Source organism: Pempheris klunzingeri, chromosome 11, assembly GCF_042242105.1.
Source record: "Pempheris klunzingeri isolate RE-2024b chromosome 11, fPemKlu1.hap1, whole genome shotgun sequence".
Taxonomy (NCBI): Eukaryota; Metazoa; Chordata; class Actinopteri; order Acropomatiformes; family Pempheridae; genus Pempheris; species Pempheris klunzingeri.
In genome coordinates, this window is record NC_092022.1 from 19,171,265 (window position 1) to 19,183,398 (window position 12,134).

Below are 12,134 nucleotides of genomic sequence, written 5' to 3' on the forward strand. Positions count from 1 at the left end.
GTGTGTGTTGTGTCTACGCATGTGAGCAGTGAGCGCAAGGCTAACAAGGCTCACCAGCTGAATGGATGGTTAAGCCCCCCTCAACAGTTACACTGCCTCCTCAGCAGCTTGGGCAAGCGGCTTTCCCACTCATTCACTGTGAGGCACCAAACACTGAGGCAAACCTGTTCTCATTTGGGAGAGCTCCAAATCATAGCAGCTGTGTGTTGCGTGTGTGTATGTGTGTGTGTGTGTGTGTGTGTGTGTGTTGTGTTGGTGGAGTGCAAACGTCCGTGGGAAACTGATGCACATCGAGGCATACCTATGGATTCATACTGATAATACATAACCACACCACAATACACACACACACACACACACTATGTTCAACTGTTCACTAATTGTTGAGTAAATCATAAATGTTTTATGCTACACTTTCTGTTAATGTTTAACACTGAGCACCAAATGCCTCTATTACAAATCGAAATGGAAAGGCAGATTATCATCAAATAGTTACATTATATCATTATGAGCCTACAGGCTGTGGTCTGGTGGAGGGAGAATGAATTATGAATGGAGTGTGAGGGAGGATCTTCTTTTCCCCCTAGGGACTTCCAACACCACAACTCATTTAAGTTGGATGAATGAGAGATAAGGAAGGAAGCCACCCCCCAACCCCATGCTGCTTGCCTTACACACTGGCCTTCATGTAATTTACTCCGTGAGGAGTGTCACTTTAGCTGCTCGCAGCACACACACTTCTCATTTGAAGAAATGTATGCTGAAGGGTGCTTTGTTCATTGTCAATCTGTGCATACCAATGCTGAAAAACACCATAAAGAAATCTTGTCATCTAAGTCACTGGTGCATTTTCTGCCTGGCGCAGATTCGTGTCGGGCCTCTTTGTACTTCGCTAAAATGAGTCCCCGAGCTGTGCTGTAGCTTTGCCTAAAAATTCTTCTCATCTCAACTCATCTTTTTCTCTCCCTCTCTCTGTCCTGTCTCCACGGATACAGGCCGCAGAATGGGTCGATGATATTGTACAATAGGAAGAAGGTGAAGTACAGAAAGGATGGCTACTGCTGGAAGAAGAGGAAAGATGGGAAGACCACACGGGAGGATCACATGAAGTTGAAAGTACAGGGAGTTGAGGTGAGTACACTTACAAGAGTTTGGATTTTGAGGGAGTGTTCGGCGAGAAAGGGCGGTGTGGGGGTGGGTATGGGGCGGGAGAGAGCCAACCTTCACCCTGACACAGACAAACACAGGTCTACAGTGAGCTCTCCCCTGGCTGTAATGGAGACAGTCACATGCTGCAGTCGGCCTGCGTCTCCAAGGAGCCTTACCAAGAAACAATGCGGCACAACAATAGTTTTCCCTGGGAAGCCAGTGGAGTGGAACCGATTGTTTGTACCTTATTAAGGCTCTGGATGTTGCCTTTGCTCCAGAGAGCCTACATTAATCTTGCTGGCTCAAAGCAGTACTGTGGAGCTAGCGTTCCCTCACCTCACTCCAAGTCACTCCTCATACCAGCCGCTGCCATAAAAGGCCCAGTTGTGTCTGTCCTTGGCTCACCCAGGCTCAATCTTGCTCGACTTGAGGTGATGGCAATGCGATGCCGGCACCCTGGCTGATTTATCAGCAGGCCCATATATGAGACCAGGCAAGTCTTAGATCCAGACTCCTTCCCTTCCTTTGCTGTCACTAATGCTGAAGTTCGGGTTCTGGCCTCTTTCACATGTTTAGTCACAAGCACAGATGATACAAGCACAGGAGTTGAGATAGAGAAGAGGTAGGAATGTGAGGGTGGGAGATTTTGGTCTCCTATTCGTGTGCACGCACATGTATACACATGCACACAATTCACGCACATGTACACATAACCACACACCTCAGGGAGTTTCTCAGGGAGTTGGTGTTACCCAGTGTGACAAAGACAAAGCTCAGACATTCTACCAACGGGGGCTCTGCTCTCTGTTTGTACTCCTCCAGATATTTGTCACTCCAAGAAAATGGCCTCTTTCTCTTTCCAGCCAGCTCAGTGTCATCTCTGGTCCTGCAGTGGTCCGATAACCTGTTGGGACTAAGCACACGAATCCATTCTGAACATTACATATTTTTCCAGTTTCTGACAGTCCTGGCTTTACAGAAGGTTTTGTCAGCCAACTTGTACTATTAATTATATTAGCATGTGAATAGAGATTATGTGCAGTAATGTTTGGAGTGCAGGCTCACAGTCCCAGAATGCATGTAAACCTGTACAGATATAGAAGTGGGAAGTGATTTTGCACTTTGTGGCCTGGTTTCTTATGCAAAGGTGATTGCCTGAGTTGTATGTTAATAACAAAATAGATGTACACTGAAATGAGTTGAAAAGCTAAAACTAATACAAAATACGTATATATATTTCTTTTGATAGGGCTATAGTTGCCAATTACACTTGCAGTACAGGGTGAGTTTACCTCTACCGTCAAATATTAAAGGCTGTCGCTCTAAGCTGTCCCGGTGGCCCTTTGACCAGCATCAGCTCAATCCAGGTTCCTCCCCAGAGAGGAATATTAGCTGGCTCTTCTCTGGTGAAAATGGCTTGTATAGTTGTTACAAGAGCCAGCTGTTCCCCCAAACCAGTCCTAAAGCATGCACAAACAGTATGAATAAACATATGTCTAAAGCAGAACATTTAGTAGAAAGCGGCAACAGATGTCAGTTTAAAATGTCCCCACATCTACCTTACTTCTGCTGTCTGCTACATCATGGAGGCCCACTTCAGCACACGCGCAAGCACTTCCTCCCAAAAGAATACTGTACTGTATGCCACTGTCCTATTTTCCAGCATCATTACTGGTCAATGTTCCAAAAATGCAGCCGTTTTTCTTTAGAGTCACTCTCTCAACTGGCACATCACAGCTACTGTATCTTTGGTACTTCTCTTGTCCAGTGATAGTGCATGTTCTTCCGTGGTCTTGTTGCTGTCACAATAGATGAGAAGAAACATACTGTTACGGTACAAAAATATCCAGGCCTCTGCGACCAACAGTCCCAGCTTTATAAAAATAATATAAAAAAAGACGTTTCCTGGCAAGTCATTGATTGGCTGTTGAGGTGAGGAACCATGTGAAATAGAGTACAAAAGACTCTGAATCTAGGACAGCACTCCAGATTTACTTTATATGCTATATATTGTGCTGTAAGTGCTGTGTGTTTGCGTGTCCACTGCGAGCCAGGGGCATCAAATGACACTCTTCATATAATGCATTACAAACCTTGTGTTTCAAGATGGTGCTTTTTGCTAACATCACCGTCCACCCTTGACATAAGCATTAAGTAATGGTGACTCTTTTGACAGTGACAGTTTTTTATGTCCATCAGTAGCAATAAGCAGTCAGAGGCTTAGATGTAGTCATCAACTCACTAAACCTGTAGTGTGCGGTGTACAGTATGCAACAACATAACATAAAGGGAGTTATAAAGAGAAATCCTGATGAGTCACACACATAAAGATTTATGGCGGTTCACTGAGCTGTGGGCAGTAACAAAGTGTAACTTTCCATCCTGAGCTCCTATATATTCTAACCAGTCTAATTTACTTGAGCTAATTGCTGAGCTAATCACAAAGCCAGTGCAAGGTGTGAAGGTGAGTTCAGTGGAGAGAGAGAAAACACAGGCACGAACTGAATCAGGGCTGCAAACCCACATGGGAGTTCATAGAAATTGAACCATAACTGCTATACACACATAGTGTACATAAAGATACATTGCCTACATTGTCTGTGCTTAGTAACGCCGCTGAGACTGTGTTGTGGGATTCTGTGTTTTTGTGTACACATTCCTATCTTGCGGACCTTGGAGGACCTTAGTCATGTCCTTTAAACACCTCACCGCTCAAGACTGACAGACAGAGGTGATCCATCACTGCTGTAATCAGCCTGTGATGGGACCCATGACCCATCATGCACAGTCATGTTTACTGGAAGACTTGACCTTTGCCCTCTGTTTGGTGAAAGTGTGAGACTTCGGGAGAAGATTTTCTCACTACTCTGTTTAAAATAATACAGGAAAGATAAATTTAAATACATAATTCATATCATACCATCACATAACCCTAACCCATACATTGAGTTGACATAACTTGAGCATAACCTCACTTGTCTCAAAGGAGAGTCTTTACATCACTCATGCTGTGCCTTAGCCGGTCCGATTCCCCAGCCATCCACTGCTTAATAGAGGCTCTGTGGTTATTACATGGGCCAGGTTTAGTGTACAGAGAGGACAAGTGTTGTGGGTGGTTCAGGCTAGTGATGTTCAGTGGCTCCAGCAAGGGAGAGGCTTTGAGTCCGGGAGCGAGGGGCCTTCTGGGGCCTGCGAGAGGCAGCCTAGCGTGGCAGGAGTAGATGTCAGCGTGTGCTGCTGCTGTCCTGTCTGCTCTGCAGTGCTGGCTCAGCAGCCCGTGTAAACCAAGGCTCTACTCTCTTCTCTTTGTGTGTCTTTCTCTCTTCCACCCTCTTCCTCTGTGTCTTTCATCTCTCAGTCTTTTAATTCTTTCACTAGATTTTTCATTGTCCTGCTCTACTCCCACCTCTCTTTCTCTTTACTGCCCTTTCTCTCTTCCCCCCTTCTGCCCTCGAAGTCCACAGTCCAGACGGACAGAACCTTGAGTTGGGCGGTAATGCTCCCTGTTCCCTAAAATTGGAGCGCAGGGCATGTTGCGGCATTAGCGCTTAACAGGCCGTGAAATAGCAGCCTGCCTTCCTGACGTCTCCCCCATCACTCCAGGTGAGCTGGCCAGACGGCTGGATAAATGAGCAAGCAGCACCCCCAGCAACCAGCATGCATTTGGGGCACCTGAGGAGAGATGTCCATCAGTGATTATCTCACCACACCCTGCTTCTACCAAGCTCAAGTTGTTCACCAGCTCCTGGCCATGGCCAAACTTCCACAGGGATGCTTGCAAACACTCTGAGGATGTCCACTGGCTGTCTATTAGTCAGGATCCTCAGTTACACCCGGTTTTGATTGGCTTTATTCTCCCACAGAGTGATGTCATCTTAGTTCAGGCTTTGGGTCTCATAGTGTGCATAACTCTAGCATCCCCTGGCTTCTCGCTGTGAAATAGCAGAGACCTCAAACACATCTGCTTTGACAAACTCCAGATGATCTCTGTTCTGGTTCTTGTCATGCTTCTACCCCCAATGCTACCACCTCTGCTTATCTGATTAGCTGTTAATGTTGGCTGAACACCCCCCCTCCATCTCCTCCTCCACCTCTTCTATCCTTTCTCCCCATTATTCCTAAGCTTTAATAAACTCCCTCAAACGCAGATCGATTTTCTCTTAAGTGAAGGTGGCAGTGCCTCTGACTTATTTCATTACCACAGGCTAATTATACCGATTGAAATGAGCTTCTCTTCTTAAGGTGTGCTGTGCTGCTCTGCGCCCCCACGCTCCCCAGACTTTAATGTCAATACAGTTCTCTACCAATTCCCTAGCTCCCATTCCTGCCTCAGCTCCACCCCGCCATCACTTCACCCAACCCTCTCACCCTCCGCCACCTAAATAATCAGCTGGTGCGTCCTTAGCTCCCATAACTTGTCATTTCATGTTGGATCCACCCTAATGTGTGATTTCAACTGTGCAACTGTGCAATGAAGGAAGGTAATGGAGCATGCTGGTGGCTCAATCGCCTCTGTTCATTGATAATAATGAAGACAAATGTCAAAACATTAGTTGCTAATGTTGTAATGGAGTGGATGCTAGTAGATGCGCGTTGGATGCTACACTGCATTGGCTTTCAATATCACGACCTTCAACATTTAACTCCTCTTTTTACTAGTTATCTAGCCCTTCCTTTTTGCAGCAAATCAACATATAGATGTTTTGTCCATCCAAGCACCTTCATACCTGAATTCAATTGACTCTTTTGAGGTACAGCTTTGTATTTTTTTTTTTTTATAAGACTTTTTTTTAGCATATTTAATGCTTTATTAGATAGCTTAAGAGTGACTGGTAATCGACATGTGAGAGAGGGTGATATGAACAAAGGGCCACAGATCAGATCCAAACCCAGCCTGTTGCAGTAAAAAACAAGGCCGTAATGGTATGCGCTCTACCAGCTTTGTACTCCTACCTGTTTGTCTGCTAGTTAAAACCTGGTGGAAAAAATAACATTCTGCAATTTCATGGCCACTTGGCTGGACTGCAAGTGTGTTGGTAAGTTATAATAAAACTAGCGGCATATCTGTGAAATAGAATTGCTTTGGGTGTATATGTTTTCAGTAGCAGTGGTAACACTGATTTACAGATGCTGTGACTGATACCACCAGATTGTGGGGCCAGATGTGAGGGGGCACTAAACAAACCGCCGTTTCTGAGAAGAGGTGACACTACATGCTTTCCCTTCTGCCCCTGCTCCAAGTCAACTGTGAAATTAAGATCAGATTACTGATACAGGCAATGCCCGAAGCAAAAAAGTTTGTATTTTTCATTTTTATTCAAACTTATAGGCTGTCTTTTAGACAACAGTCAGCTGCCTGCTCCATAAAGACAGTAAATCGATTACTGTTTCCATTGTCTTCTCTCTTCTCCTGGAGCTTGATTTGTTATTCACTATTTTTTCCTTGCCTTGGAGCTCACACAGCTAGCTCTTCCTTTTTGAATTATCTGATTGTGGAGGAGTTAAGACCAATCTGTGATATTTTAACAGTTACCATGGTTATAACTCCTAACCTTCTGCTTGCACATACAGTAGAGTAACAGTCAATGAGTGGCTGCAGAAGCACAGAAAGTAGATTCTTTAGTTACTGTAGATCTCATTTGCTCATGCTAATACAAGGTAAATATAAACATGGGAAGAGAGAATAGGGAAAGCTTCACAGCTTCCACTGTTCATGAACAACTCACAGTGGAAATTACAGCATTTAGCTTGAGATGTTGCCATTCACAGAGGTGAGGTGATGGAGCTGGATATTCATTTTAGTTAGTGTTTGATTTTTTTTTTATTTTTATGCAGCACAGTAGATTAAAGTAGTGATCCTCTCCCCAGCATAATGGCTTAATGGGGGTTGTTATGTTGTTATTAGCGACTGAGCCAAAGCCTTCCCACATGAACGCCTTACCCCCAGCATTGGGAGCATCCACTTTACCCATGGTTTTCCTGTAAGACCGCAGTAATTAGTTTTCCTCTCTTTCTTCTAACAATTGCCGAATCACTCAACAGCAGTTAAGCCCTTAGTCTGCCTTTCATGCTGACCCTGCTATCACCATTTCAATCCAGCAGCTGGATTTGAGGGGTAATTTTGGAAAGGTTGCTGTAAGGAGCGAACGTATAAGGGGCTTGTTAAAAAGTGTGCATTATCGACAGCTTCCGTAATTCAATTTACCACATTGCCACATGTTGAAGCGTTGTCATGCTGAGACGTCTCCACAGGGCTCCCCTTCTTTATTGTGAAGGGGAAGGAGAAAATGTTCCCAAGAAAATGGCTTGAGAAATATTTTAATTTGTCGCAACACTTGAGGACTTTGACTTCCGTTTAAAGACTGACTTTATGAAGGCTCCCCACTGCAGCTCCCCACCTTCATCGTAGATTCCAGTGAAAAAGGGAGAAATGTCCAGCAGCTACATGCACCTTTTTCATTGCTCCTGTGGAAACTGATTCAGATGAGTAATGGAACGCAGTAAAATGATGGAGTGAAGATGACTTGAAGCCATGTTTTCATTGTTTAGTGACACTTGGCACTAAAATCTTTTGAGACACAAACAGAGATGCTTCCCAGTGCTTCATGTGTCCTTATTAATACTGCTGGGGGTCCAAGTCAACTAAGTTTGCCAGCGTTTGCCACATGTAACCTTCTGGGAGTAGTGGAGCAGAACCAAGGCCAGATATGCAAAGTAGAGGCAAGAGGTTTGTAGGTGAAGAAAACAGAGCACTACAGACAGTGAGCAAGCTTTGCATGACTCTGTAGTTTGCTCTTACTGTGTGAATTCTCCTTTTGTTTGGTCTCGTGAGCGAATCACAGATCCCTGGGCAACACAGGGCCTGGGTTTTATGTTAATGAGCAACTTTCGCCAAGGCTTCTGCCTTCTACTGTTTCACAGATTCAGGCCAGAATACTCTTAAGAGATTCATACTGCTCAGAAAACACCAACACTAAGTGATACAGTATGCAGTGTTATGTACTGAGAGGCCCACTCTGGTCTAGACCTCAAACCATTGCTGGATTCAGTTGATTCACTTGAATTTAAAGGTAGAAGTTCAAAGTAACTTACTCTCATCTCCCTTATGTCAGGGTGCAAGTTTGCAAAAATCTCTGTTTAATGATCTACAACCTGCTTTTGGCTAGCTCACATATTTCTGGGGCATTTCTGGCCAGGACCAAAGGGTCAGCTGAGGTCTGAGTATTGAGTAGAATCAAAGAGTGGTTATCTATTCCTGAAAACCTGTAAAATGCATTATATAGATTGCTTGAAATGCCTTGGATATCTCTTCAGGATATGCCTTTTACTGAATCAGTGAGTTTCCCTTTCTCCCCACCTGTCTATATCTTGTTCGCTTTCCTCTCCCTTTCGCTCTCTCTTTCTTACCTCCATCTGCTTCGTGCCTTTGAAAAAGCAGCTTACTCCAGTGGTCTCCGTTAATATGAGGCCACTCCTGTAGTGAAGGCAGACCCCTATGTCAAGAGCTGCAGTTTTCTTCGGATGCTGTAAGGCCTTGGCATAACTATCTCTTCTTTTCCCTGCTGGCTCTGGGACACTTGGTTCTTTTTGTATCCCTTAGGTAGGGAGCACAGCACCGGTTTTTAGGATGCTACACAGACGGGCCATTGGCTTTGAGGAGGAATCATCCAGTGACATTATCTCCTTTTTACTCACAAAAGCAGTATACCTAACCCCACAATTCCACTGGAGCTTTTCTGCCTCATCTGCAGAAATATTTGTACATTGACGTTTGTAGTGAGGTGAATTTGTTACACCCAAGCGTCTCGCTCATCGGCTACCTTTAGTTTTCTTTTTGCTTGGCTATTTATTCTGCTGGCTTTTGCACATGGTCTATGTATTATTAACCAGCAACACAGAGGTTTAGATGTAATTTGCTGCTGTGTTACATTTAATAACTGCAAAATCAAAATGTAGAATTGCTCTAACATTCACTCTTCAAAGGAGGTATAATGAGTGGAGCTGCAAAGTTCAAAGAGAATGGTTAAGTGTTTGTATAGAATTATACGGGGTGAGCTACTGTGCTTTCCTCAGAGTGATATTGAAAGGTTTGATATTTTACATGAAAGGGTGCTAAAGAGGAGTTTAACACAGGAAACAGGTTTAACCCTTCTGCTTTGGGCAAAGTCTCCTCATTTGTGGTCTTATCTCGTAAGTTTTGTTGGTCGTAAGTTTGTGTATTCCTGCCTTCTCTTTCTATCATCTCTTCTTCTATTTGTATTGCACTCTACATCTCTCTTATTCCATTCCTGGCTGATACATCAGTGTTAACCTTGTTCTTTTCACAGTAAACTGAATAGATGTTTCCTTCAGTATCCTGTGCACCATGTGTATTTGTACTTTTCCCTCATCTTTTCTTCAATTCCTGTTGATTTTCAACACTGTTTCTGTTTGAGTTTTGTTTTTTGTTTTTGGGTTGTCGTTTTGATATATATTTTTTGTTAGTAGTGCTGAAACGAAAGGAAGCATCAGACGTTTGTGGATTTCTATTGCACATTTAAATGTGGAGAGAGAATGATTCATTTGTTTAAGCCCAAGGGGGTGCTAAGCTTGTTCTGCATTGTGTGTCGACACTGGTCCCCTGTTAATGTCATTGTCACTAAATAATGATGCATGCGTGTAGACAGATTCACTGACACGCACACATACTTGCACGCAAATGATTGCATCTATGTACATTTGTTTAGTTTCACTGACAGAATCTCAGGGGGGAAAAATCTTGTTAAATTACATTAAAAATTACATTTAAAGATACAAAAAAAATCTCCTATGTGATAGATGAAAATGGGAAAGATAAAAATGAATCAGAAAGACTGTAGACTGTGGAAAATAAAACACTGATGAAAAGGAGAGGAGGGAGCTAGAGAGGCTTAGAAGGTGGATGGATGGTAAGGGAGGAGGGCAGGTGGGGAGGGAGGGAGCAGCGAGTGTTGAGCGGAGAGGAGAGAGAAAGCCGGAATGAACGATATATAGCCCCTGGCAAACAGAAAACAATTGTTACACTGCCTCCCATAACCCACTTCAACCTTAAACAGCAGATTTTTTTCACTCAATTAATTTCTACACATTGGAGCAGGGGCCTTGGCTGAAGCTGGGCTTTTATGTGCTCCTGCTGCTGCAAGGCCTATACACATCTCTCTCTCTCTCTCTCTCTCTCTCTCTCTCTCTCTCTCTCTGTCTGTCTGTAGCTTTCTTTTTTTTTCTTCAGAAAATAAAGATTCTGCATTGGAATGGACTGGGACACTTTGAGAGATGAAGCCTGAATAAACAGGGAAATGTTATACATTGCAAAAATAGCACACTCGCAAACAATTGATGAAAACTACTTTTTGATTATCTAGTAGGACAAAAATGCCTTTTAAGTATTATGTTATTGAAGGCAGTGTAGAGATTCATGCAAAGAGAAATATGAAATATGACTTAAAACTGCAATTTTACATTCATCTGAATGTTTTCCTGTATACGGTTCATCATTCATTGTCATCATACATCACATGTAAAAGTAATAGAAAGCAAGAATATCCAGACAGGCTAGTTTTCAATGTTAGGGTAAGAAGAAGATTTACAGAAAGATTTTCCTGATGGGAAAACAAACTTTTTCATCCTAAGGACTAATAAGAACAATATTAATAAAGATAATGATAGTGATAATAATAATTATACACAGGAGCAAAGCAGGCCATGGTGGCCCTATGTGGACAGCAGGTTGACTTGCCTGAGGGCAGAGAGAGGGAGAGCAGGCAGAGACAGATGGACAGATAGATACGGGAGGGCATGACTGAGCTGTGTCTGTGTCTGGTGAGTGAGGGCCAGTCGGAACAACATGAATCATGGCTCCAGTTGAGAGAGGAGGAGATCAGATCAATAACAGCCCAGAGGAGGGAGAAGAGGGAAAGAGAGAGAAAGAAGATGAAGGGAGGACACAGGAGGTGTTCATCACTGGACCACCCTGACTCCCAGCATGCTCACGTTTTTTTCTTCTTTTTCTTTCTCAGGCTATACAGTTAATGTATTGAGCAAAGTGCTAGTCAGTGTTCTTAGTAAAACTGAAGCATAGGTAGTCACAGACAGTGTGTTAATGTCTAAATATGACTTATTAATTCAGACAATCAAATGAAGTCATGCACAGGCTCTTCATGGTCATCTATTTGGAAAAAAAATTTAAGGATACACCTCTTGTGCTGATTTTACTTCAGCAAAGCGTTGACCTATGCTTAATCTATAGAAACGATCGTAAAATGCGTCTCAAAATTGTATAGTTATATTTTGAGTGTGTAGTTTTATCATTTGACAGGAAAGCGCTAAATGATTAATTCATCTTGCTTTACTTCTGAAGCCACAGACTTTGTTTGATTGTGCATGTGTGCAAATTTAGTTGCTTGTGTGTACGTGTAAAAAGTGTGTTTTTGTTTAGTGCATGGGGAGTGCAAAGTCTCAGCAGTGGTCATTTCTCATTAAGTGACCAGTGTGCCTAGGGGAAAGGCCTGTTTTTACAGAGTACGTGTGTGTGCCAGCAGCAGCTACAGCGTTAGTGGCCAGTGTTGGAGTAGCTGTCTGGATGTTTAAGCATGCTACACACACAAGTGTAAGATGGCCAAGCTCTCCTCTCTACCATTGTACTGTGGAACAGGCAAGCAATTTTTCTCATCGCTCCTTTTTTATATAATTTGGTCGATAAAGGTGAAGGACGTTTCATCGCTATTTCTCCCTCACGACTCCCTCCTCCTTGTGTGCTCTGCTCTGTCTCAGAGTGAAATCCCGAGATAAAGCTCGGCGGCGCTCCATGTTTAATGGAGCTTAATCCCACAGATTTGAGATACGGAGCTGTGAGGTAATTCCCTCATGCCCATCTTCACTAACACAGAATGGTCATGTGACCACATAATTCTGCCTCTTTGCTAGACACAGACAGACAGGTGGACAAACGGACAACAAAAACTCTGCCA

The 12,134-nt window shown here is 43.4% G+C and overlaps 1 protein-coding gene across 1 annotated transcript in view; it reads left to right on the forward strand.

Annotated features, from left to right (window-relative positions):
- camta1a (calmodulin binding transcription activator 1a) overlaps positions 1-12,134 on the forward strand; it is a 266,071-nt gene that overhangs the window by 153,002 nt on the left and 100,935 nt on the right. The window contains exon 5 of the mRNA XM_070839521.1: positions 996-1,131. Coding sequence (XP_070695622.1) covers positions 996-1,131 — 136 coding nt within the window. The remainder of the gene's footprint in view (positions 1-995; positions 1,132-12,134) is intronic.